The following is a 27,495-nucleotide window of genomic DNA, read 5'->3' as shown; positions in this document are numbered from 1 at the left end:
TGTGCCAGTGCCAGTGATGGAGATCAATGGAGGTGGATGGACGCTGCATTGGATACCTGGCCAGGTCAGGGTGGTACATGTGCTTTACTGGCACATCTACTCGATTTCACACATTGACTCGGATTAGGGTACAGATACATGTAATCATTGTAATACAGTTACACGCTTTACTAGAATTAAGCAAGTTGAGGGTTAATCATACCTTAAATTAGGTTTCCAAGTAAGCTACCCTTAAGATTGTTGAGTTTGTACTGCGTTAACTGAAGTATTGGATTTTAGTGTCAGGCTGGAAGAGTATGTATTCATCCTTCATAAATATTTATATTTTAATGGTAATTAAATGTGTGTCCTATTCTTCAAACTAGGATAAGCATATAATGCCACAGTGCGCCTATTACCCCAGTACAAGATCAGCTGTATCAATGCGCAATTGCGTGTCATAAAGAATGTGATATATTGTAACATTTGTAAGTCGTCTAGTAACACATATAATAATAATAATAATAATAATAATAATAATAATAATAATAATGTAGGAAATCAGCGGAAGATTTGGGCTGTTCGTGATGCCAGTCAGTCTCAGGGTAGTGCCCAGCCATCCCTGTGCTCACACACGTCTATCCGGGCAGCGCTCCCGGGAGCCGGAAACAGGGCGGGCCGGCAGCAGCGCCTTCCGGCCGGCCTGCGCCTCTTAAACCACGGCGAAGGAAACGGAGCGAGTGCGCTGGCATAGCGGTCCGCTGCGGCTGGGAGACGTGCGTGAAAGCCTTGCGTGAAAGCCTTGCGTGATCATTCCGGATCAACCCGCCTGTGGACAGGGGCCGTGACGTCATTGTGCGGGTTTTGGGACGAGCAGCTGCCCTGCCGGGGTCGTGGAGCAGGAAGCCGAAACTCGTGCTGTCTGGCGGATTTTACTGGAGTAGAGACACCGTGAAGTGCGGGTAGGTTGCGCCGCTTTGTGGTGCGGACACTGGATTGTTAAAAGACATTAACTGGGAGTGAAAAGGCAACCTGCGGCTGCGGCGGTGGGCGTTTTCTTCTTTCATGCGCCGTGGTGTGTGGCTGTACTGTCGTAATGATGGTGGTTGTCCTGTGAAGTTGCGATTACTGCTGCTGAAACGCGGAGGAGGCTCTTCCATAAACACGAACGCGTTCAGCTCCGTTGGCTGGATTATTCGCGTTTGATTTTGCTGGTATCTCGAGTGATGTCGCGCGTTGTGTACGTTTCCTAATTGTGATTCAAAAGTTTGACTGTTAATTCGCATTTCGCGGCAGTCCTGGCTAAAGCCCGCCCACCATCTGGGCTTCCAAAAGAGAGGAGCGCTGTGATTGGTCCAGTTCGCGGTACTCCCCGTTAACGCCCGCCTACTCTGTGGGAGTCTTGCTGAAAGGAGCTCTGTGATTGGTCTAAAAGGGGCTGCGCAGGGTGTGCTGCTGCGAGCCAATGGAAAACGGCAGGGGGCGCTGCGTCCGTGCGGATGATCGTGCGGTTTGTGTAATCGGTGTTGCATGTGATTGACGTTGCGGTTATGGGAGAGGAGGGTTCTCTGAGGCCCAGGAAACTTCCACTGTGCTTAATAGGACTTTATTTATTCCTAGTTATGCGTGCAAAGCTGCCGTGCAGATCAACGTCTGCAATCCCATATCGTTTCAGATGTTTGCCGACAGTGAAGGCGCTTGGGAGGTCTCTACCATTGTCCAGGTCCTGCACATGTATGCAATGGTTTGTCATTCAGTGTAGTTCTGTTGTAAACATGGTCTATTACAACAAGACTGGCTTGTGAAATGCACATGCTCTCTGTATACAAAATAATTCCAAGGTCATCGCACTTGCGGTTGCCAAAGTTGCTGAAACGTTGTGTAACGGTCCATCCGTCCATTTGACACAATTAATACAATTGATAACTGTATGCTAGTTTGGATGATTTATGCATAGACTGTACTTGCAAAAAAAAATCCAGCTCTTGCATATATTGGTACCCAGTTGTTGTCTGCGTTGGCAGTAAACTATAGAAAGAAATCATGAGATATTAATAAAATTCTAGGAAGCTTCTGAAAGGAAGTGATAACTGGCGTGCTTTGGGTGGGGGGGCATGGGTGGTGTCTTTGCGGTGTTGCTATGCAGCCGTTGGACTAGTTTTATCTGAAGGGGAAGTCTGTGTTTTGCCTATTGTCACAGACATCCCCTGTGCTCAACACAAGGGTGTATACAATTACAGCTCAGGACAGCGCTGCAGCACATGAAGCACCCAGACCGATCCGACCAACAACCACACTATCTGTCTTGCGGTTATCTGACCGGTGAGGTAGAAGCCCTGTCAGCATCTACAATTGCCCATTGCCCCCCACCCTGCTGCTTTTTTTTTTTTCTCAAATGCTTAATTAAACCCTTAATTGAACTAACAGTTGGTTTTCATTACAAAAGCGCTCTTAATTACATAATTGAACTCAATTAAGTAGTTGAGCTCTTTTGTAATAAATACCAACTGTGTGGGGGGGGCTCCAGGACCTGTTTGGGAACCACTGTAATGGGGAACATCAGGAGATCAATCCACATCTGTGCTCTGCAGGCTTTGTGGCATTTGAGTGGCTGGTGTGTAGACCTTGTGAAGCAGGTTGGCAGAGGCATTTCTGAGGGGTTAAACAGGCAAGAAACGGAGTGACGAATTGCACCTTCAACCCCAGGGCAACAGCTGACTGTAGAACATGTCCGACCCCGATTTTAAACTAGAGTGCTTGCCAACTCCTTTTCTTTGACCCCCCAGACCTACATAAAACATGAATAGTAATAATAAAACAAATGACTGTTTCCAATGTTCCATGTGCACTGTTGCGAGATGGTGTAACTTAATAATACAATATATATTGTGAATGGACCAGAATAATCAAGGTTTTGTCAAAAGCTATACCTTTCACATTTAAGCTCAATGGCTTGAAATGCACGCACAAATCCACACTTTCATAAGAGTGTCCAATTGAGACTTTCCAATTGTGTTCGTTTGGTGATCAAGGATCCTATCCAGTCTGTTTTTGAATGTTCCCAAATTGTCTCTTCAGCCACATCGCTGGGGAGTTTGTTCAGATTGTGATGCCTCTCTGTGTGAAGAAGTGTCTCCTGTTTTCTGTCTTGAATGCCTTGAAGCCCAATTTCCATTTGTGTCCCCGGGTGCGTGTGTCCCTGCTGATCTGGAAAAGCTCCTCTGGTTTCATGTGGTCGATGCCTTTCATGATGTTGAAGACTTGGATCAAGTCCCCACGTAGTGTCCTCTGTTCCAGGGTGAGAAGGTTCAGGTCCTCAGTCTCTCAGTAGGACATTCCCTTCAGACCTGGAATAAGTCTGGTTGCTCTCCTCTGAACTGCCTCTAGAGCAGCGATATCTTTCTTGAAGTGAGGAGCCCAGAACTGTCCACAGTATCCAGATGAGCTCTAACTAGTGCATTGTACAGTCTGAACATCACTGCCCTTGTTCTCAACTCTACACACTATAGTGCGTTTGGGTCAATTTAGTTTATGATTGTGATATAATATGTTGTTAAAATGCCAGTCCCTCTGTTTGGGGGGGGTTGATCTCACTGTTCGTGCACTGGCTGTACATTTAAAATAAACGCACTGATATTGAAGTCCTGAAAGTGATTCAGGACGGGGAGAGACTGAGTCATGTATGCCACGCCTGTCTTAAAATAGCAGTGAAATGTATAGCCTACGTGTCCTATTCGCCAGTCCCAGTAGCTTATGCGTTTTCAATTCGTCGAGCATAAAGGGACAGTCAAACTCGGTTTTACTTCATGGCTTTGGATTTCCGTTTATGAACTTTGGAGCAGGTTTAGTTGGATTGTACTGTATCCCAAGAAATCGTGGGGGCTGGATATGCGTCGTCCTTATCCAATAGATTCAAAGTGCGCCCTTGACTGACAGTAGCGGGTCTGGAGTGGGAGGACCAGCTCGGCGAGCCATCCTTCAGGCTTTGTTGCGTCTGGGAAGCCATTTTGGAAATCTGTAGTGCTGATCGCGAATTTCACTGACAAGTTATCAACTTGGACCCCCTCGGAAAGCCTCTACCCAGCGCCAGCAGGTGCCCGGGTCCAGGGCAGCCCCTCTGCGGTTCTGCGAGCCGGGATGCGGGCGGCAGGTCGCAGCTCTCCGCGGCTGGATTGCGCTCCTGAGCTCTGAGACCGATGGACTGACAGATACTCCTGCATCGGCAAGTGAAAACAACCTGACATGTGATCCTGTGCTGGAGACGCACGACGCGATTAGATCAGATCATGCGATCATGTGTAATTTAGGCTCTAGACGCCTGGGCTCCTTTCTTCAGACCCCCAGCCTTAAAGCCGCAGATCCCTGCACGGCCGGTGCGCCAGTGCGCCAGTGCGCTGTGCCCAGTTATGAAATCTGCGCTGTTTATAGGACACTTTGACTGCGCAACACATAACCTGTGCGGTCAATACAGCGCACCGTCTCCAGCTGCCAGACCCGCGGAATTGGCCACAGTGTTGCAGTTAAATGTAGCTTGTATGAGCCCGAGCAGGTCTTTATGCGGAATAGGTGCCCATGCATGCGTGCATTGTATCATGCATGTCCTCCGTTTTCTTGCTTGTGTTTATAAATGCCGAGACTGCATGGGCACGGAGATGAGACCATCTTGTCCATTTCCAGTGCGGTCTGCTTTTAAACCCCACGGACAGCGTTTTCTGAAGAGGGGTTTCTAATTGGTACATTTGCTGTGTTTGCGGTGGTGATGTTGCATGGTGTGAGAGAGAGAAACTGCGCTGCGGTCACCGTTCAGCCTGTCTGGGGTCTGTAAGTCGTTGTCCTTTTTTAGGATTAAAGCGGTTGTAGCCGGGTTTCACTAATGCATTAAATGTGTTCATCTCGCCGCCACCGGGACAGAGGGGCTGATGAAGTGCTCTATTCACTGCCTTTTATATTCGTTATTTTGCGGACTTGCGGTGGCCAAACACACACTGCATTGAAACTTTGCTGAAAATTCAAACGAAAGCCTACTGTATGTATATTGGGTATTTTAACATTGCCTGAAAAGATACTGTGTGATCTTCTCTGAAAGTTGTTGAACAGATAGATCTGTCTTCGCGATAAGAGGAACATGTTGCGCATTCATTTGCGGCTCCCTTTGCCATCACGGTTTACAGGAAAAGATAGTGCCGATTTACATTGAGTGTAAACCCCGCCTTGCGTCTGTCCCAGCCGAGCCCAGTGTAATGTGAGGAAGATTGTCATTATTCACATTTCAAGACACCTGGCACTCTTGGTAGAGATGTCCGTTCATGGTTGGCAGCGACCCCGAGTCTGTGTCTGACGTTCAGAAAGGAATATAAACTTTTCTGTTTTAAATATAGTATCTATTCTTCACAGTGAGTGCAACAATGGCTTCCCCCGAGAATTTGAAAGCAAGGACCCTTTTTTCATATCGGCCTGTGTTGTATGATATTGAAGCACTCTTGACCTGTGATGAGTATGCTGATCACAAGTGTGCCCATGCTTCCTGGGTGCCTTTTCTTTTTGGTACTTGCTTGAGCTTGCTTCAAAAACTCTTGCTCTTAAACTATTTTTGCAGCTGAAGGGTGCAGTTATGAGTGTAAATCCAACATTGAATCATCTGCAGGAAGTTTTCAAGGCTTTCAGGTCTCCATCCAAGTCATGTCACTAGCTGCTAATGATGCACAAACTTGTTCTTAGGTTTTTTTTAAACCAGTTTTGTTGATTGCATTCCACCCACCCTGCTGGGCATGTCTAGCATTGGTGTGAGCAATTTTAAATTTGGCTGGGTGCGTCTCTCCTTTGCTTCAAGATTGGTGTCAGGATGGTGCTGTGCAAGAGGCGATACTTCTGCAGGTGACGCACAACGATTTGTAGAAAATGCTTCTCTGCATTTTGGATTAAAATAAATAATTATTCACTACATACTTTTACACACAATACATGCACACAATCTTCTCGCATGGGTGGAAAAAAGTCTTGGGTGTGTGCATGTTTGCCCACAATGCACCTGGCCTTTCTTGGAATGTTGCTTTGAAAATATTACACTTTTGTAATGTAAAGATGATGCCACCAAGCGGAGATCAGAAAGGGACAATCGTGTGAGGATCCATCCAGGCTGCACAGTCTGTCTAATCCATTCAAACCTGTCCGGCCAGGGCAGGGAGAGATTAATAATTTAATTACTTTGATTGCATTTCAGTTGTAGGATCGTGCATCTCCCATGATGCAAGAATTACACTTTTTAAAGGAGTTGTAACCTGACTGCATGTTGCTGCCTGTTCCGGTGTGAAGGTGGAAGAACTCGGACAAATTCTGAACGCCACTGTACTGCTTCATGCAATGTCATAGACAATGTGTACTTCTAGGCCTGTTTTTTAATACGATGCTCAGTAATATGTATCCCTAGATTGCTATACCTCTCCCTGAATGCAAGTCATTCCTCGCTCATAATCCTCTCTGGTTCTGTCGACGTTTGAGTTGGTCATTGAAGGACAGGGTAAAACTGTAAGGAGGGGCAGAAGGCTTCGCTTGGCCTTCAGAACGAAATGTAGTTGGAGAGAGGTTTTAATTTGGGTAAGAAAAACAATGAAAGCTAAAATTGGCCATTGTTTCCTTCGGGACCGAGAGAAGGAGGTCGCTTCCTTGCCTCTCTGCTTTGGATTTGGAAACGAGTGCTAAACGGGGGTGTTAAATTAAACCCTGTATTCGATTGAGCACAAAGAGAAGATGGTTGTGTTTCAAGGGCTGTAGCACGGACAATAAGTTACAAACAAAAAATAATAATGAAAAAACTAAACAACCGCCCATGTAGCCCAACTGCTTTGGAAGAGACAGGCTGAACAATGAACCGTTTGTTTAGTGTGTGTATGGGTGTGTGTGTGTGCAAGCGCACGTGTGCTGTAACCTAAGCCCCTGCCTTTGCTCTTGCAGTCTGCTCAGAGAGTGACCATGGATTTCTCTCGCCTGCACATGTACACCCCGCCCCAGTCTGCCCCCGACAACACGGGCTACACCTATTCTCTCAGGTGAGACCCCACAGCACAGCCTCCACTGGTGTGTGCGGACCACTTCACCGAGAAGGGGAACCACACCCTGACCGGGCTCTGTACGGGACTGCCACGGTGCGGAAAAATAAGTGGATACATCTCGTGGAAAATGTACAGTGTTAACGGTGACATGTTGATGAGTGAGTATTGGTGGCGGCGATAGAAGGAGATCTGAAATCAAGAAATACGGGTTGCCTATTGTAAGCTTGTACGTGCATATCATGGCGAAACGCACATCCTATCTCCAGCACGCGCTGGTCTGATTTATCGTTCTTCTCATCCTCCCCAAAACAATGTGGAGAGGTGTCTGAAATGGAAAAGGTCATAAGTGCTAACTCTCATGCTGTTCTTTCAATTATAGATGTTTGAACACTTGCCTTATAAGCTGCACAAGTTTGTGCAACATTGCGACCAGGACTGAGCCAGTTTTTATAATCTCAGTAGTTCCATAATTATTGTAGGCCTACATGCATAGCAGCTGAGTAAACAGTCATGTGTGAAGCTTTTATTGGTGGGTTCCGAGCAATAAACCAGACAAACCATAGTGCACTGAAATGCGGTGCAGTACTAAGGAAATAGTACTTGTACGTCAACTTATACAGGATCAAGCTGAGTGAGTCTGGACAGGTAGACGCCGATAGTCTGAATACTAGACTGCATGCTTTTGTACACGGAAGGTGTTATCCAGCATTCGGCGGGGGGAGGGTGCTGACTAACGATCTGAATTGCTGATTGCAAAGGTGGTGATGAAGAATGTTTTTGTTCCTGTGGGTTTCCAGCAGTCAGTCTGCCGGTCTGGCTCCGGGTAATGCAAGGCAGGGATGGCAGAGCAGCTGGGTGTTGTGCTGCGAGTTTGGAAGGAGGGTGGGAAGGCAGGAGGAATGCATGACTAATCAAGTGTGAAGAATGAGAACCAGTTTCACTCTTCTAGGTGCTCTTGAGAGATGTCTCTCATGATGTCTTGTCATTACACACCTCAGTGGACTGGGTTAGTGTGTGGTGCGTGGCGGCACACTTCTGTACCAATCACTGCCGTACATCCAGGAAAACGAGTCGTCGGCAACTTCCTTTTAGCACGGCACCCCCGAGCCCTTCCTCCCAGCACGAAAAAGCTTGTCAAATTGTTCTAAATCTTATTTTTTTAGCTTATAGCTTATTGCATGAAAACTAATTTAACTCCAGCTGTCAGAGTGTGGAGATGAAAGGCCGGGGGTGGTAACTGTGTTTGAAACCCCTGTGAAGAATGTTGCTGCCGGGAGAGGAAAAAATAAAATAATCGGGAATATATGGAATTCCATCGCCGCCACTTTTGAACCTATTCCTGGACAATCTGAAGGGTAGGGGTCCATTGTGCATTAAGTGGTGTCCATACCAAGCTGTGGTTGTGTGCCAGAGCACGTGGACAGGTCTGAGGTGAGCACGACATGGTCTGAGCGTCTCGTTGAGCGAGGGATCGAGCAGGAACCTGCATCTCAAACCTCCCAGATTTACAGCCCCGGCAGCAGCGTGGATTCCTTGCAGGGAAAGGCCGCGTGTCAGTAGCTGTTTTGCGACTCCTAGTTTTGCCTCGGGTTCCTTCCCAAAATATTTTCTGTCATTTTCATGAGTTATGATCTCTGTGCATGTTTTTGAAAGTATTTTAAAAAGCACAGATTAGCTGTATGATTGTGTTGGATAAGTAAGGATGCATCAAGGTATGTGCAAGAACCTGAACTGGGCAGGAGCTCCAGGCCGTTGCCTCATTTAAACACACGGAGCAGAGACATGTGTGATGACACGCTTAAACACCAGTGACCGCTCCTGTTGCTTGGGGTTACCAGAAGGTTATCAATGTCCACTAACGAGTGCTCCTCTCAAGTTCACTTAGGGAGGCCTTAGTGAGGCTCGGTGGCCCAGCACTGCCTTGGTTTACATCTCGAATGGCAGTGAAAGCGAGGGGATCTGTGCCGAGGCAGCGGTTGCTCACAGCGGTCTGGTATCTGTCGATGGGGGAGGTCGCTGTCTGCTGCCTCCCAGGGGGCTTGTTTTCTAGTCTGTGATTTTGGCAGGAGCAGATCGTGTGGTATCCTATTTCAGCAGCTCTCCCTTGTGTGAAGATATGTCCCGGAGTGGGGTCCACTCCAGTGCACACGTTGTTCTGCAGGTGATTGTTCCCACCTGGCTGGGCTTGGTGCGCGTCTGCTGGAGGTGCCCTGGGGCTTCACCCTGGAATTAGGCTTTCCTTTTTCCCTGTTCCCTGCGGTCTCCGCAAGCTGCTGTCAGAGCGAGGCTTGGTGGGAGAACCATGGGGGTGTGGGGGGGGTGTGGGGGAGGTGCGGGGGAGGTGCATGTCAGCCTCTGACACGAGGACCTTCCATTGCTGTGCATGTCATGGCTCCCCACCATTCATGGGCAGTTATTCTGTTTTGTGAAACAGACGGTAATAACTCTTCGGGCTCATCTTACCATTGAGCAGCTGAAAAGAAAGCTCTTTTGGCCAGAAGCTCCTCCCTGGTGTCTGGTGGGGGGGCGGGGCAGGGTGTCAGGGCTCTGTGTGCTGCAGGGGGAGGCTAGGTGGGAGGGGCAGGGTGTCAGACGTCAGCCCCAAACCGTTGGGCCATCTGCTCTGCTTTGGACTCTGGAGGGGCAAACCAACAAAAAGAAATGTAGTGCTGCAGCCGGAGGGGTGAGAGTTCACTGCACACAGTGACTCGGTGAGGACCAGTCTCCTGCCCAACAGATGGGGACTGGGCCCTGAACTGTGATTCAGTCAATTGCCCTTTCCGTGCCAGGCACCCTGAGGGACCTGTTCAGGTTCTCCCCGCTACTCTGACAGGGTCCTCTTAAGCAGTCTCCCCCCTCAGGTCTCCAGCGCACTCTTCAGTGCTTTAATTTTGGACAGTCAGTAGTGGGACCAAACTCTTCGCCATGATTTGTGCTGGTATGGTCCTGTTCTTCTGGTTCTGTTGGTGTTGTCCGTTTGTTTTGGTCTCTGTATTCATATCAAACGAAGGATGACCTCTAGAGACTTAGTGGTTTACCTACACAGCTCTATCGTTCGTTTTTCTTTTTTAAATTGAAATAATCAGCCTAGAGCCTGGTACACACGTACCTAGTTCTGTGTGGTTATGCAAATCAAATCAAATGCCACCCTTATATGTAGCCGGCAGATTGCCGTGCTTCTGTTCGATTTCCGCACCACCCTGTGGGGCTGGGGCAGGCGGGGCGCTGGCCTGCAGACCTCTGGCATGATTAATTCCTTTTTATATTTGTTTGGCAGCACACTCTCACACATTCTCGCATCCATTTTATCTCAACTTATGTCATTGAAAGAAAAAAAAAAAAAAAAAAAGGGTGTTTTTGGTTTTTAAATGTTAAAACAATAACGGGAAGAAAACAAAAGGAACACTGAGAGACCCAGTTGTGCAGAAATGGCTCCTGTCTGTCTGACTCTGCTGGCCGGCCACGTGTTGCCCATGGAAAGGAAATCTGTGAGTGACGGAGGAAACACGGCCGCGGATTGGGCCCAGCTGGTCTCCTTGGTAACCAGGGAGATTACAGCAGCTCTGTCGCTATGGCGAGCGCCGCGTGGGGAAAGTGCGCGATTCCCACACAGATCGACAAACGGCACTGCTCTGAGGATTCAGAATGATTGTGCCGTGTGTGTGGATTACATGTACATATAAAGATTAAAAAAAGGCTTTTGAATGCAATGGTCCTCCGCTGCAAATTGCAGGTGGCCAAATCTATGTCGCAGACTAGCAGGTTTTCAGTGGATCGGTATGAATCAGACATTTACACCCAAGTGATGAGTTATAATTTTTATAGACCGGAAACTAAACTAAAAATAATCTTTGTGGTTTTCTCAGTTCCTGCAGCTCTGCTTCTCGGGCACTCGCCGTGTGGCCAGCATGAGGCGGATTGAGTCCCGTCTCTCTGCCGAGCAGTCGCGCTGGGACAGGAGGTGGCCAGTCGAGGGTTAACCACCTGCGCCCGCTCCTCCATGTGGGAGTGCTGGGTCTTGATGCCACATTGTGCGCAGCGTACAGCGGGAGTCTTGTGGCAGAATGCGGTCCAGTTATTTTTATCGTCAGTCTGGGGGTGTGCAACATCAATACAGACCGCCAGGCTGGCTTTGCAGGAATTGGGCCTGTTTATGCTTCAGAGTGGTTCATCCGTTAAATCAAGACCCACGCCCTGCTGTTTATTTTTATTTGTTTGCTTCCTCCCCCACCACTCTGCATGTTCGTGGACAGACATTCCGATCTGAGCAGCATGGACAGAGCGGAGACTCCCTGGGCCACGCGGAGGTCATTAACACCTTGGTTTCTCCAAAGCCACGCGAGCGCGAGAGCCTCCTCTCTTGGCACGGCCGTGCCCTGTGCTGCAGCCCCGTGCTGGCCCACAGTGGCACGATTGTCTGGGGAGTCACAGCTGCTTGGAGTTTTGGCAGTGGCAGATTAGAGTGGTAGATGCCATCCTGGCAAGTGTAGCTGGTCAATATGGCTGGCGTGAGGCTGGCCATGTGGGGGAGCGGCCCTTCAAAAGCACATAATTGGCTCTGGAGGACTCGGTAATCCCGTGGGATGACCTGGCTGCTGGAGGCTGTGATTAGGGTGCTCTTGCCATTGCTGCTGCTGATCGCTTCAGACCCTGTGCTGATCTGCAGGGGAAGCATTGCCACAGCTGTCTCTTTAGTCTTCAGAGCCCCCCTGCCCATGTGCTGCTCTGACCAGTGGGCCGTGTGTCGGCATTTCTGTGTGAAGAGTCGTCAATAAGCAGCTCTGCTGTAAAGTCCATTTAAGTTGCTTCATCGCTCTTGCTTACTGTAGGACTGTCTCGAGATGAGTGCCAAGACACAGGAGGAGTTGGTGCTGCACAACACCACTTACATTTGTCTTTTTGGCTCGGTTTTGTTTGGTCTTTTCTTGCAAGTGCATAGTTGAAAAGGAAGTGACAAGTTTCTGAAAGCCTGTACTGATGTAAGTATCAAAGGATCTTTTATAGCGCTTGTACTAAACAATACTTGTCGATTTTTGAATTACTCGTATAGCTCAGCTGGGTCACAGTGCAAGAGTGTTTTCCTGACTTTGTGTCACTGAATCATGCTCTCTGTCCGCTGTTGTGAATCATAAAGTACAGGAGCAAATAGTTTAATAGTGTGTAATTGTTGTTGTTCAGCACTTGTGCTCTGCCAGGAGTTTTGTGAAATGCACTGTGGATTAATACTTCACATTGAAATGGTGCTGCATGCAGCTGCTCCCTATCTGTTATGCAGGCTGTTTATTTTCAAATGGTTAAAATGCCAGCGTTGCCAAGTATGAGTCATGACAGGACTGACAGCCTCGCTGTGGCAGCACTCAGTTCTGCGGTTGCATAATTTCACTTGAAGCCTTTGACAAAACTGAGCTACTTCTATTTCTTCCACCAAATGTCTTTGTTTTCCTATTCCTTTTTCTCTGCACTTCTGATCTTGTTTACTTGAAGGTTTCTGAGGTTTTTTTTCCCCCCTGTTTTCTCTCTCCTTCGCTGTGTTTCACTTTCTCTTCTGAAACCTGAAGGATTGTTTCCCCTCTTAATTCTCAATTACTGAAAGGTGTGATTTGATTATGCGTTCAGTGTAAGATCTCAGGGTAGGAAGAAACTTCTGAATTGTAATTGCTTACATGGGAGCCTCTGATGAATTGAGTTTTAAACGGTAAGAGGCTCTAGCTAGTTGTAATGCCAGTGTAAAAGTGAGAATTGGACTAAATGGAAACCGGTTCCATTGGTCAGTTTTATCAGCACCTTGACTGTACTTGGATAAGGGGGAAAGAGTAAATGAACACTGTACATTGTTTGAGCAAATGTAACCCGAGAGTTTGGTAAACGAGTAATGCAGAAGAACATGGTATAATGGATTCTGGTGCAGTAAGAGGTGTAAATATTGGGAGAGGGGCCATGTGTATCTGCTAGGTATCGACATCACCATGATGACCTCCTGTGGAAAAACGAATAAGAAAAGTGTAATGTTTGTAGGGGTCTTGTCTGCTCACTGATGGTGAACGCTGCATGGACAAGCAAATGGTTTTAAACAAATGCATTCAGTGTCTTGCTGACAGCTGCAGGAGGAGTCCCCACAGCTCCTGTGAGCCTTTATCTGCTAATCTCCATGGTGCTGTGGGTTAATTCCTGACCGCGCTGCACGTGGAGAGCGTCTCGCTGCTCAGATCTGTTCAGATCGGCATTCGCGGTCTCGTCAGCCAGGCAGCCGCACTACACATCTGAGTCTAATTCGTGGAAACCCCCTCGCAGCAGGGCCAGGTTGGTGTCTTACGATTGATAAGTGTCAATTAGTGATAAGTTGCTGATGTCCTCAGAAGTGCTGCCCACCTCTCTTCCAAAGCAGAGGTAAGGGGTGTGGGGGGGGGGGCGGTCTGTCAGGATGTGATTTGCTCAATTCAGATTAGGGGAGAGGTGGGGTGCCACAGCATGCTTTTAATGTCTGTGCATTTTACTTCTCTGTAACCTTCCCACACTACGACGCCCGCGTCTCTGTGGCTATAGTGAGCCTGTTCATACCTGCAGTTCCAGGCTTCCCAGTGCACATAAACCATAACACGGGCATTGACTCCAGCATTTACCAGGCCAAAAACGCATATGAAAGCTCACGGGACTGGAATGGATGGCACAACGTTACACTATTTCTTCACCCCCCCCCCCCCAACACTGTTTTTCTCAGCTCAAGCTATTCGTCTGCGGCCCTGGATTTTGAGAACAAGCACCGGATCGAGCCCGTGTTCGACTCGCCCAGGATGTCCCGGCGTAGCCTCCGCCTGACCACTGGACACTTCTCTGACGACAGCTTCCTGGACACCAGCAGCCACAGTGTGTCCTATAGCGGCGGCTCCAAGACCTACAGGGAGTCCAAGTAAGCTTATACATAACTGAGTTTTTTCACCCCAGTTTTCATAAGTTTAGTATTCTAATGCACACAACTGAATTTGCATGTTCTTTAAGGTTTCAAAGTAAGAATGTGGCACACCGTAGTGCTTCACCTCGCCTCATTTCTCTTGTAATGTGTGTCTACAGGGCTTCTTCACTGTGTGCTGATGGATGGGCACTGTCACTTGACTGGTGTCGAACAGTGTTGGTGACTAATTGCTATCCATTCTCAATCCTTTCATTTATCTTATAGGACTTTAAAGAGCAGGACAGCGAGCAAACCGTCCTCATGCCTGACTCCTCGCAAGACCCAGGTGAACAGCTCTCTCCTGCTCGGCCACAACAGCTTCCAGAGCAGCCACTTGGACTCATCGCTGATGTCCACTGTGCTGGACGAGTCCTCGATACAGGAGAAGACATTTATGGACGGTTGGGGTGCGTCTGCGATTTGACCGCATTATTTTGATTTTAAATGCTCAATCAGTCGGTCCTTCCAATTAATTCCAAAGTTTTATAGTCGGTTCTGTAACAACAAAAGATCTATTAAAGAACTAGGGAAATGAGTACAAATCAAGTTGACGTTTGAAGGCAGATTTACAGATTCATTCTTGTATAGATTTGTTTACTAGTGATATCCTGCCGATATCTATTGAAAAAGTTGATGGCATTTCGGTTCAAGGCTGTGTTCTTGGTTTAACAGGTCTGGATGAGGATGGAGACCCAAAAGGTTAGTTCATCTACATTTTGGATTATTTCTGCACTGTTTTTCCTCTTGTTTATTTCTTCTGTCTGCTGCAAGGCGTTCATGAAGCTCGATGAGGGGGCGGGGTGTAAAGGCAATGAAGTGGCCAGATTTTGCACATTTGGCATGATAATGCTTAGCCCACCCGGTTATTTTAACGCTTTGTTGTTGTCGGTCTGCCGTGTCAGGTGCCGACGCCACGCTGATCTTGGCCAATGGGGACATCAACACGGCCCAGACTCAGACCACCATGGTCAACGGCTACACCTGCAACGACTGCAGCATCCTCTCTGAGAGGAAGGGCGTCCTGACCACGTACTCCTCCTCCTCTTCGTCCACAGCCGCGGGGCATGCGGCCGCCGGGCATGCGGCCGCCGGGCACGCACCCGCTGGGCACACGACTGCCTCCACCGTGTACTGCCGGGACAAGACCAAGAAGCACAAGTCAGGTCAGTCCTTTTATTTTTACAGTTCATTAGCTCCTATCTGAACGCTGCGGGTGTCGGTCTAGGAAGGGAGCGGTGGAGACGGCCGCCCGGCGCCCTGGGGTTCTGAGCGGGAAATGTGCTGTGACAGACCGTGGCAACTGGGCCTGGGCGGTCTCAAGCAGCCTCGAACTTTATCTGCTGTTTTATAGTAAAGGTTGAAAGGATAAAGCCTGACCTTTTGAGTTTATGAATTGTTCAGTTTCTTTGCCATATCAAGCTGTTATTTTACTGCACAGAGTTTTGTTTTGAACTACCTTTTGATGAATGAGCCCTTAAAAGTCATTCCTGGCTTCTCTTGCTTCCACTTAACCATATTGTCCAACTTATTGATTCTGCCCAAAGTGTGAACATATCGGAGTCCCTTAAAATGGACTGTTTTAAAAGCCCTGGTATTTTTTCCCCCCCAAAGTCTTTTGGAGCCGTGGGGACGGTGCGTCTCAGACGTGCCTTGCTCCTTTAACATCTCGGTGTGGTTTGGTCTCTCGATAGGTGTCCTCCAGCTTGTCAGAGATAAATGCTGCGGCTCGCTTGCTGGTGCGAAGGCATCAGTATGTTCCTTGGTTATGCTGCTCATTCAAAATATTCTAGTGAAGATCGGTTATGAAGCAAAAGGTACCCGTCTCAACCTCTATCCATCCTCCTCTTCACGCTTGGCTGGTCGCTTTCTCTCCTCTGCCTCCTAGGGGATGAACGGGGGTGCACTCTCTAATGGCACAGCTGACCGGGGTAAAGGGGAGCTGCTCACGCTTGGGGTCCCTTGAGGCCTGTGGTCTGCAGTCCTGGTCCCAGAGAGCCCCTGTCCAGCAGGTCTTAGAGGTCACCCTTCTGTCCCAAACACAAACGCCTGGAAGTATTTCATTCTGATCAGTGAAGCAGGTGTTTGGTAAATGCAGTCCTTGAGAAACCATCGGAGCAATCGTCTGAATGTCGCTCTTGTGGTCGACTTGCTTAATTGATTTAATAACCCTCGTGTGTTCCCAGTATTTAGACACTGGGGATTTAAACCTGTAAGATTTAAGTGGATCAGGGCTCTTCCGGACCTGGGGACCTAATTTTCTCTTGTTCTGCATCACGGTGGTCATTTTAAGACAGTCTAACATTTATTTTTATCTTACTGAAGGTTTTTGTAATGAGTCTTTTGAACAGTATTGCCTGCTGGAGGAAAAGATAATTTGTTGAAGATACACAGATCGATATGTCCAACATGGATAAAAATTGAAGGCTTTTACAAATAAAACGCACTCCCCCCCCGCCTGTTAATTTCTGTATCTATCTGTCCGATGTCTCTACTAGTACCTACAGGAGGTTACACGGCACAAAAGGCGCTCCTCCGAGATTGGCCGTTGCTGTGAATCAGTCACGGAAATCCCTTAAGCTTCACGCTTTATTCAAATGTTGGTGTTTCCATGTGTGGTGAGCTGGGTGCTGTCTTCCCAGCCGCCCCTCGGACCGAACCGCTCTCGCCCTCTCTGGCGCTGATCCAGTCTGCTCTCCTTCGCTCCACTTTTCTCTATCTGGCTTATTCCACCAAAAGCGTTTTACTCTTTTTACTCTCCGTTGGCTCGAGGAACCCTCTTCCTGATTTCCCACCAGTGAATTCTCTTTTTACTCGTAAACAAATGAGCTCCTCTTCTGTGGCCCTGACTACATGCAAATACTTTTTTTGATTATCTGACTTGCAGCCGCTTGGACGGGAATAGAGGGAGTTGGGGGGAAAAAACTGAACGATCTTAATTTTGATTCTGTTGCAGCCCATTCAAGCTATTGCGGAAGCATGAATGTCAAGGAACTGATGACTGGAGACGGCCATCTGAATTTAAATGGGTCATTGTGTAAGTACCAGCCTTTTCATGGCACCCGTGCAAAGGGATCTTTTGTGTGTGTGTGTGTGTGTGTGTGTGTGTGTGTGTGTGTGTCACTCTTGTTTTTCCTCCCCAATTTAATTTGACTGTTGTGATCAGGACAGTGTTGACTCGTTTTAGGGTCATGGGGGTCCTGTCGGTCTGAACAAGCAAACGGCAAGAGTGACAAAGCTGATCCAAGGACTGAATGATGAGTTTCAGAACAGATTCAAATAATTTTTCAGGTGCAGAATGGAGAATAGTCACTGATTTTCTGTTTTGCAGGTTTATTTGTGTAACAAAAGAACAAAGCCTTTAAGAGATTAGTGGTTGTACTGAATTCTTTGTTTTGTAGAGATTTGAAAACAAATGCATGTATGCATTTCTTCCTTTCAAATGGCCAGATTGTGGATGTTGTAGGTTGGGTGAGCAGGCTAGAATAACTTGAGGGAAGGATTTGTATATGGGTGAAATCTCCTCGGATGTGTGCCGGCTGTAGGAAGCAGGTGTCCAGCCAGTCTGAGTGTTTTATAGCCGTGCTGCTGGGTGGACGTCGGACAGAGGCAGCACACTGGGGCTCTCGGGTTTGTTTGGTGTGGGAGGCTTTCATTTAATGCCCTGCCCTGCCCTCCATGGGTTGTCCCTGCTGCAGGTGCACACTGAATCACTTAATGGAAAGGATTTGCTTTGTCAAATGGGATTTTTTTTTTTTTGGAGGGGTGGGGTGCGTTTTAAAACTCCCCATTTGAATCGGAGATGATCAGATGTCACTGACGTTGTTTTGATTGATGGGTTCCTTCCTCAGGTGTGAGATTTATCTGCCAGATCACCGAGAGAATGCAGCCAAAGTCCAGGAAATTGCTATTTATTATATTTGTTTGTTTAAATGGGGTGAGGGAATTACTTTTGTCCCGCTACATATCAAAGGGTTCAATGCATGTTCTCCTATTATACATGTGTACTTAATTTTTTCTCTATCTAAGCCAGGCGCTCTTGTGCAGAGTGCGGTACTTGTGTGTGTGTGTGTGTGATTGACAATGTTACCAACACCAACAGGTGACGACTGCAAAGGGAAGCAGCACCTGCAAATGCAGTCGGCCCACAAGCAGTCTTCAAGATCCACACGAGTCGCACGGACGATGTGGCACGTCGTGGCCTGTGCAGGTGGATTCTCCTCTTCCGCTGTTCCTCTCGGTCCACAGTGTCAGTTCAGCACCAGGGAGGAGAGCGAAAGAAAAGAAAAAAGGAAAAAAAGGGGAAAAACTGTCAAAATGTTGCAGAGTGAGGTCTGAGAAGCGCGCAGCTGTGACCTCGGCACTGAGGTGCAGGGAGGTTGCCGAGACTCATGCGTTTGCATATTTATAATACATTCACGATCGCCACATTTAAATTTTGCAAACATAAGGGATATTAATGTAAACGTAGGGTAATACATCTGTAGGGGTGGAGGGGGAGCACAAATAAAACGGCTGAAGTAAAGCCGGGTGCCATGTTTGGCCCTTTTCTTTCCTTTTTTTTTTTTTTTTTTTTTAAAGCGGCTTAATTTTTATAGCTGTACACTGCAGTCCCCATCTATGTTTCAAGATATTGCAGATCTGACATAAGAGGTCTAGTCTTTCATCCTGCCTGTTTGATATTCTCAGGTGCCGTTTCCTATAAAAAGTGCCTTTGCATTTGCCTTGTTTCTAGTGTTGTGACTTAACTCCTATACCCTTCTCTTATAGCTCCCAGATTTTAATTCAGATTAATTAATCCATCTAATTGGGGGGTGATGGTGCAATAGGGAAACTAAATGCTTGTATCCAGGAAATGCAGAAGAAATTAATACTACAGGAAGGCCAGTTCGTATTAATCCACAGCAGTGCTTGTATTTTTGTTTTTATTTACTTATTTGTAATTTTTTTTTCTTCATTTTATTATTTGTAGGCTACTATTTGTTTCAAGCTGTGCGGACTATCGCCTCTGCCGGTTGGTTTGTTACCAAGAAGCTCTTGTCTGTTCTGTGGGTGGCCGTAGTGTCTCCAGGTTGTTACCATTATTGATCTCTCTCTCTCGATCTGTCTCTCCCTGCATGCCCTGCTCTCCCCGTCAACTAGAGCGCTGTCTGTCTGGCTGTCTTTTCCTGTAGCGAGTCTCTCCACTAACCACAGAACAATACCTCTCCGTGTGGTTATTCTAGGTCTGAGCCGGAGCTTCTCTGTTGGGCTCGAGGCGAGATGGGGTTTAATGTCGGCTGAGAGATTTAGACTGTATTTTCTCAGGGTGTTTTGAGTGTCTGCTTCTTTACGAGTGTCCTGACATTTTGAATCTCCCGGTTGTGTAGCCTGGACACTGCTGTCAAGTTGGACAACATGCAGTAATAATTTTTAGGTTCCATTTGTCTCCAAAGCACCTGGAGAAATCCTTCTGAATCCTATTGGCTCAATGGGGGAGATTTGAAGTGTCAGAATGCTTACAGAGACCTTTAACTTCTCAAGATTTCTGTACTGCTAATAACTGCTTCAACATGGGGTTTCTTGGCAAGCAAGGACTGTATTGGGCTGGTTTCACAGGCTGTGGTTAGCATTTCTCTTCGACTACATAATCTTAATGTAAGTAAGAAAACCTAGGACTGGGGCTGATCTGTGTTTGAGACCTGCAATAATTCCTGAAATAATTATGTAAAAGATAAGAGCGGGATGCTTTCCACTTCTGACAACCGCTCTTCCTGTGCTTCAGTAGAAGTGACGGCTAACTGTGTTCTGGTACTATGTACCGACACTGGACCGGGAGTCCGTCGGGCGCCGATTAGTGTGGTATCCGTCCCGTCTGTCTGCGCTGCGACTTGCTCGCCTCTCCTGCTTCGAATGTCTCCTTCTGTCCCTAGTCCTGCCTTAGTGTCCCGTCTCCAGCTGGCTTCCCGTATCGAACTCCGAGGGTCTGCATGCGATCTCTGCTGGGTCGGCCCAGTGCCCGTCCTGTGTGCCAAGCCGTCTCTAATCAGCCCTCCCTCCTCTGTTTCCCCCCCTTCAGGGAAGGCCGCTAACGGGGCGTTCTGGTGGCTGGGGACGGGATGGTATCAACTGGTGACGCTGATGTCGCTCCTAAACGTGTTTATCCTCACAAGGTACGGCCCAGAGCAATGTGCGTTTCTCCTCCGAGCGGATATTTTACAAAGTGAGTGTCCCATTTGGCCTGATTTTGAGATGTATGTTTGTTTCTTTCAGATGCCTCCCTAAACTCTACAAACTCCTGTTGCTGTTGATTCCGTTATTCCTCTTCCTGGGTAAGTATGTGGGGGCGTTAAAGCACAAGAATCCACCGTTCTCCTCATCCCTGGATCATAAATCTATTTATTTATTCTATTATATATATTTAGAATATATTTTACATGTGTTTTCCTGAAATGTAAATTGCAAATAGCTGTAGATGTAGTTTTCAAGGCCATGTATTGCTTAGATCGCTCTTTTAAGTACCCAATGAAAGTTATTTCTGCAGAAAGAAACCCACATACGAGCAACTAGTGTTCACTTCTTGGATCATTTTTTTTTTTTTTTTTAATTATGAGCTGCTTTGCTTAGGATGTAGATAAAGTGATAGTGAAAACCGTGAGGACCATTAACACGTTATACATGTTCTAAAACCACAATGATATCAAAATCTACAAAACAAATGTATAGCCTGTGCATATCGGTGATTTCTGGAATTGGAAGGCACAGACTGCAAGATCCCTAAATAATGTGACCCCTCCCCCCTCAGATTTTGAACCCATTTTGTTTGCCATCCACAGTAAGCAGGATGGTTCGCTCTAGTCCAGACCATGGACGCGTGTCTCTCATGTGAATCTTTGACTCTGCCCTTCTGGTCTGCTATGAGTCCCCTCCCCTCTATAATGGGAGTTAGTGTCCCTCCCTAGAGTGGTTTATATTGTGACGTATGTTGCCTCGTCAGGTTGGTGGTACTGGGGCCCGTCTGGTTTGCTGTCCTTCCTGCCGGCTCTGATGCAGTCCGAGGGGGAGGCTGAGTCTGAGATCTTTCCCACACCTTCGTCGTTGGATCACGGCACCGCGGGACACACAGACCATCCTCACCCGTCTGCAGAGGCAAGGAGACAGATGTCTCGTTATTGATTTAATGCCACTGATCTATAAAGCTGCATCTTCCTGCCATTTTTGTTCTTGTTTGTTTTCACAACCTCTCATTGCTCTGCTGTCTATCCAGGGTCACTGTAGACACTTTCAGTCTCTTGATCTTGCGTGTTCTAGATTTTTCCCTCCGCACCACCCGATTTTCTTTCACTTTGGGAATATTTAAGGTGCTCCTGGCCATGTTGTGGGATAAATCCCATGGCGGCAGTGGGGGCACAGTACCACCCTTTCCAGCAGCGCCATGTTAATCCCCAGGCGCTGTGTTTCACGGGCCGTGCGTTTGTGTTGCAGGGCGTCTCCGGCTCCTTCGACGCAGAGCGGGTGGCCCAGCTGGAGCGGCGGCTGGCCCTGCTGTGGGACAGCCACACCAAGAGCAGCCGGCAGGGCGAGGAACGCCACGGCGAGGTCCTGGGCCTCTACCACAGCCTGCAGGAGCGGCTGGCACAAGCCAGCAACAAGGAGGCCCTGTCCCTTTGGATCTCCAGCCTGTTTGAGGAGAGGCTGGCCCACCTGAAGGAGGACCTGCAGCAGGACCGGGCAGAGACTGAGAAGGTACCTCTGCAGACGGGCAATGGCAACTCTGATTTCTGAAATGGAAAAATGAACCAGATTACAGCGGTAGAACTGCGATACGGTGCCTGTGATGTCATATTTGTGCGCCTCGTATTGAACAGTTTTGTTGGTGCACAAAGGTAAGCTGAGAGGAGTGCTTCACTGAGGTTCACTCTCCTGTCTTTGCTCTCCTGTGTCTTGTGCAGAATCAGGACGGGTATCTGGCTTTGCATCAGAGCCACGAGTCCCGGCTGGCAGACCTGGAGAGGCTCCTGCAGATTGTGGCATCCAAGACCGAGGTACAGACGTCACCCTTTACACCCAGAGAAGTCCTTTAACCACGCGATAGGGCTACAGATACAGGCACATTCAGTCTGTCTCGTGTGTTCGGTTGCTAATGTTTTTTGAATAAAGGAAAATCCTGCCCTGCTTTCACATCTGTTCCAAGCATTGCATGCCACAGTCCTACAAAATGTAGTCAAGCTTCTCTGGTATATTCTGAGGTATAGGAGCAGCAGCACTTTTACTCATGCTTTGTCTGTCTTAGGAGCTGCAGCACAGGCAGGACTCGGCCACCCCAGCAGCTGTGAGGTACGTCAGGTGATACAGGGTGAAGATGTTTGCAGATTTTAACGTGTGGCTAAATACTTTGAATCTTTCTTATAATGGTGAAAAACTGCTGCTTGTTGAGATGCAACACTGTTTTTTAATGGCTTGCACGATAACCCACAGTTACCTGTTGCATAAGCCCTTTGCTCTGCTCCCCCCATTGCAGTGAAGGAAGTGAGGATCAGGGCCTCCTGCTGTCCGAGGTGAAGCGGCTGGAGTTGGAGTTGAACAGAATAAAGGCTGACCTGCTGGGGGTGAAGAGCTGCCAGGGCAAGTGTGACAGACTGGACTCGCTCCAGGACACGGTGAGAGCGTGACGCATCAAAATGTGAATGTATTTGTGAGGCCGTCGTGTGTCTGGTCAGTGTGGTGTATGTTACGTGACGGCGGGTGTGTGCTCTGTGCCGCAGGTGGAGGCGCAGGTGAGGGACTCGGTGAAGATGCTGATCTACGGCAGCCGGCAGGCGGAGATGCCCGAGTCTCTGCTGCAGTGGCTGTCCTCACAGTACGTCCAGCAGAGCGACCTGCAGGCCGTGCTGCTGTCCCTGGAGCGCAGCATACTGAGGAACATCAGCCGCCACAGTGGCCACGGCAAAGTGATGCCCAGCACCCAGGTGGTCACCAACGCCGTCCACCACGCCGGCGTCACGGGGATGTCCGAGGAGGTGGGTCTCGACTGCTAGATTACGATCTGCGCTTTGAAGTGTAGTCCTGGGACAGGGACGTGCATATATGGATTTAAGCCAAGCAATATTGGCTTTTAAAGATCTCCCACAAGGTAACGTGAGATCTTGGTTCGACGTGCTGAGTGTTAGTGTCTCGAGCACATGACCGAAACAAAACCCTTCCCATCGTCAGACTGCTGGCAACATTCCCACTCGCAGTGTCTTCCCTGCTGTCTGTCACATACTTGGTGTTTTGCAGAGATTTAGTGGTTTCTGCCTGTTGCCGAATCGGGGGCTTCCTCCAGCAGCGACCAGGGGACGGCCGGGTCACACCAGGCCTCCGGTGGCTGTAAAACAAACGTTTTCCTTCAGTGTTTTGACTAAACCAGATTCAAAGGGAGTTTCTGTTTTGGAAGAACCGTTACTGCCCAGAGTTTGTGCCAGAGGTGTTGGTGTTTCAGTGTGCATCTCTGACCTTTTATGTATATTTTAAGGCCAACTGTCTTCTGTCCCGACAGCAAGTCCGAGTGATCGTGCACAACGCACTGAAGCTCTACTCTCAGGACAGGACGGGTCTGGTGGACTATGCCTTGGAGTCTGGAGGTATAGCGCTTATTGTTATATTAATTCCCAATTCTGGGCTCTTGCCATTGGGGTGTGGTAGTGAATTGTGCAGCTCAGATGGAGATGATGATGATGATTAACCCCCCCCTACATGCTATTATGTTGTCTCTTTAAGCAGTCCTGATTGTGCTTGTGGGTTTCTTATTTGATCCAGTCCTGAGATTGTGGGGTAATTCTGTACTCCAGCTGGCCCTCCTCCTGTTTCGGGCCTCAGCCGGCCAAATCGCTGCCCTCCAGTGCAATAAGCATGTTTAAAAGGATTCACACAAACCTCTTATGTAAATCCCCACCTTCCAGCTAAGTCCTTTTCAGAGGTTGGAGCAGTTCAGGAAGCAAGTCAAAACAGTGTCATTAAAAAGAAGGGAAAATGCAACTGAGAACATGAATACATGGAATGAAATTAATGTAAAAGTGCCAACAATGAAATAGTCCTATAAGGGGTAGGAGATGAGTGATCTTCTCCGTTTTTTAATCCCACATGTGTCGGTTGCCTAAAGTGTAGCCCCTTTTATTTTTATTGGTGTGGTTCTTATTGTTCCTCAGTTGGGATTTTTACAGTGGTCAAAAATAAAAATATAACCAACCTGTACATGTACTGTGAAAGGTGGTGTTATTTCTGTGGAGATTCCTTCTCCTCCGTGTGTGATGAGTGCGTTTGTCCACAGGGGGCAGCATCCTGAGCACGCGCTGCTCCGAGACGTACGAGACCAAGACGGCGCTGATGAGCCTGTTCGGGGTCCCGCTGTGGTACTTCTCCCAGTCCCCCCGAGTCGTCATACAGGTCAGTCGCCGGCCGCAGAGACTCCCAACCAAGGAGGACCCCAAACCAGACGTTTATCGGATGTTTTCAGCGCTCATCTGTTACAATGGACTTCATAAATTGCACAAGTCTGAATTTGGGTCCCCAGCACACATTCTCTTGTCTTTTGATCCGTTTTTAGTTTTTGTGTCTTGGCACGCTTCTTAGACCTTACCTGTAAGAGTTTGCAAGCAGAATGAAGGGTTACGAGGCGCAGGGATAGAATTAATGCCAACACGGATGTTGCCGATCTGCAAATCACTTCCTTGTCTTTAATCCATGGGAGCTAAGGGCTGCTAATGCTTATGGCTTCAGAAGCTGCTCTTGCTGACTGGGCTGCAATCTGCTTTAGCCCAGGAATAATTCGAGAGGCTCTTGGTACAAAAAAAAAACAAAAACGCGTAACACATTTAAATGACGGGAGAACAGACCGTTAATAATATTGGTTCTGAAGGACATGGTGAAAAGGCCGGACTGCTGATCAATCCTAAGCAAAACCCATCACCGGAATCCCTATTCTGTAATCTACAATATGTATTTGTGTATTTTTGTTTTTTCTCCTGACCAGCCTGACGTTTACCCAGGGAACTGCTGGGCCTTCAAAGGATCCCAGGGCTACCTGGTCATCCGCCTCTCTCTGACCATCCTCCCCACCTCCTTCAGCCTGGAGCACATCCCCAAGGCCCTCTCGCCCACGGGCAACATCACCAGCGCCCCCAGGGATTTCACTGTCTACGTAAGTCGGAAACGCTAACCAGATTAGCAGCGTGTTTAAGCCCCGGGGCAGCAGGCAGCTGGTGGCACACGTTGCCGGCCACGAGGCACTGAGAGAGACCCTGCTGGGATCCTCGGTCTGCTGCTCCTCCTTGATCAGGGATCCAGGGGTATATATCTACCTCAGGAAGTGGAAGCTGTTTGATGCTCTTGTATTGTAACGGTGAGACTTTAGGTCAGGGCTGTAGCTTTGTGAGAGGACCTGAAGGATGTGCCGGTCGGTGTGCCCATGTTCACTCCTCTCCCCATGTGCTTTCAGGGTCTGGAGGACGAGTACCAGGAGGAAGGGAAGCTGCTGGGTCAGTACACGTACAGTGAAGACGGAGAGTCGCTCCAGACCTTCGCCGTGACTGTAAGTTTGGGTGCAGCGAGCTTTACGATTTAAAAATCATCCTGATGTGCACCTGAGGTACTAGACCTGGGGTGGCAAACCTTTTTTGGCTGAAGTGCCCAAGTCTGGTTTTTATACTTCGCTAAGCACCAAAGGGTACCAATGATAAATTAGGGATATAAAAGTGTATACTGCAGCATAAACAGTCATAACCTTAACATCTTGTTTGTGAAGTGCAGATTTTCACAGAGCTGCACAGCTCCACCAATGGGAGAGGAGGATTCTGCAGTTCTACGCATAACCGTGAAAATCTGCACACAAGAACCTAAAACATGAATATTCAGAAAATTAACGTGAGCGCTGCTCAATGTCTTGGGGGGCAGTGCCGTCGCTGACTGGTATTCTAAAGTGCCAATCATTTTAGACAATCAAGGCAAACTAAATAAAAAAAATAAAATAAAAATGCAGATAGCCGCTCACTTGGCGTGCCAACCTGGACGGTCTGCGTGCCACAGGTTTGCCATCCCTGTACTAGACATAAAAATATATAAATGCCCTTAGTCTTATTTGATCAGAGTTTATTCAAATTGAAATCTAAGTATGAAGCAGCGTGTGAATATTTGCCTGTAATACTTCTCTCTCTGCTTCAGGAGCAGAACGAAAAGGCCTATCAGATCATCGAGATCAGGGTGCTATCCAACTGGGGGCACCCCGAGTACACCTGCCTGTACCGGTTCCGAGTGCACGGGGAGCCCCACCAGCCCTGAGGGCCCTGACCCGACCCACCCCCAACTGTACATTTTGACCTTTTTTGTATATAGTGGAAGAACTGGGATTATTGACAGACTGAGGAATGTTCCCATGGAGGGAAATGAAGCTACTTTTACATTAAACTTCATGAAAGAGAGATCTGACCGATCCAGAACAATCTGACCAGCTCCTCAACTTACTGGCACTTGACGTCTGCACTGACCGCTGGCTCTCGGCCGGCCTGGGCTTCACGCTGGAAAGGTGGTGACCACTACCCCTACCTTGTAGTAGAAAATGCTTTTATATTGCTAACCACTCTGAATTTTATAACGGATGTATGTATAGGACTATAACACGCAAACCCACTCCTTCATTTCTGCTGGCTGGTGGTTGTGTCCCATTGCTGGGATGAACAGACTGCAAACCTGGTCCAAATGAACCTTTTATTTATTGTATTTTTATTTCCCCACCAAATCTACCCATACAAAACGCAACTGTCTGACGCAGAAGTGGGGGGGTGGGTTGAATTCACGATATTCAGTGGAGCAGGACACCTGGACAGGGCTGACAGATTATCATTGTACATTCTGTAAGGACTACTGATTTTTTTTTTTTTTTCCCGATTACATTTAATGGCCGAAGTACATGTTAAACCCTATAGAAATACTCGTATGAATCCACTACCCAAAGTTGACACTATCCTACTGCCTCTGGCCAATGCTAGACCGACGTGGCGCGATGAGGCCGAATGTAACTGTATTTTATTGTTCATAGTTTGTCTTTAAAGTTGGCTATATCAGTGTTGCTTAAAACAGGTACACATTGTCATTTTTTAAACATTTTGTTTTTATGTTTTATTTTTTTGTACAGAAAAGGACCCTCTTTTTCTTGTTATAGAAATGCATATTGCACAAGTCCTCCATAATTTGTATAAATATGGTTTAAAAAAAAAAAAAAAAAAAGGATGCACTCTCCCGTCTAGATTAGTTGCCCCACTAGCGCATATCCAGGGTGTGCAGGGATGGGAAATGTTAAGAACACTATTTATTTTTTAAGAATAATGAGCTAAAGAAAAGTTTGGACTTTGTGCATTGTATTTTTGTAAATGCTTTTCAATCTATTTTGACCGTCTTGGGGCAGTTTTTTGCTTGTTTCTTTTTTTATATATATATTGTCTTTGCTGTTTAAAGACGGACAAACCGCTTTGGAAATGTTCAAATAATAAAGAGTTTAATTTTCTGAGA

General features: G+C 47.6%; 1 protein-coding gene across 11 annotated transcripts; it reads left to right on the top strand.

Annotated features, from left to right (window-relative positions):
• The first annotated feature begins 11 nt into the window (after nucleotides 1–11).
• Nucleotides 12–27,495, top strand: sun1b (Sad1 and UNC84 domain containing 1b). 11 transcript variants are annotated; one of them, XM_066688862.1, is made up of 23 exons: nucleotides 3,759–4,201; nucleotides 6,931–7,025; nucleotides 13,747–13,935; nucleotides 14,203–14,384; nucleotides 14,650–14,676; nucleotides 14,880–15,140; nucleotides 15,669–15,791; nucleotides 16,931–17,011; nucleotides 18,077–18,184; nucleotides 18,947–19,045; nucleotides 20,033–20,126; nucleotides 20,227–20,285; nucleotides 20,951–21,102; nucleotides 21,439–21,699; nucleotides 21,906–21,998; nucleotides 22,247–22,290; nucleotides 22,475–22,613; nucleotides 22,719–22,973; nucleotides 23,492–23,576; nucleotides 24,263–24,378; nucleotides 24,965–25,132; nucleotides 25,430–25,522; nucleotides 26,152–27,495. In XM_066688862.1, the coding sequence occupies exons 2-23, from the start codon at nucleotides 6,949–6,951 to the stop codon at nucleotides 26,266–26,268; spliced, it is 2,823 nt and encodes a 940-aa protein (XP_066544959.1). In that variant the 5' UTR covers nucleotides 3,759–4,201; nucleotides 6,931–6,948; the 3' UTR covers nucleotides 26,269–27,495. The 11 variants fall into 11 exon arrangements, with proteins under 11 accessions (XP_066544962.1, XP_066544965.1, XP_066544963.1 ...); XM_066688865.1 differs by lacking the exons at nucleotides 3,759–4,201; nucleotides 6,931–7,025 and adding an exon at nucleotides 12–64; XM_066688868.1 differs by lacking the exons at nucleotides 3,759–4,201; nucleotides 6,931–7,025 and adding an exon at nucleotides 689–941.

This window comes from Amia ocellicauda, chromosome 17 (assembly GCF_036373705.1).
Source record: "Amia ocellicauda isolate fAmiCal2 chromosome 17, fAmiCal2.hap1, whole genome shotgun sequence".
Taxonomy (NCBI): Eukaryota; Metazoa; Chordata; class Actinopteri; order Amiiformes; family Amiidae; genus Amia; species Amia ocellicauda.
Note: the sequence above shows the minus strand (reverse complement) of the source record. Positions and strands in the feature narration are given on the sequence as shown.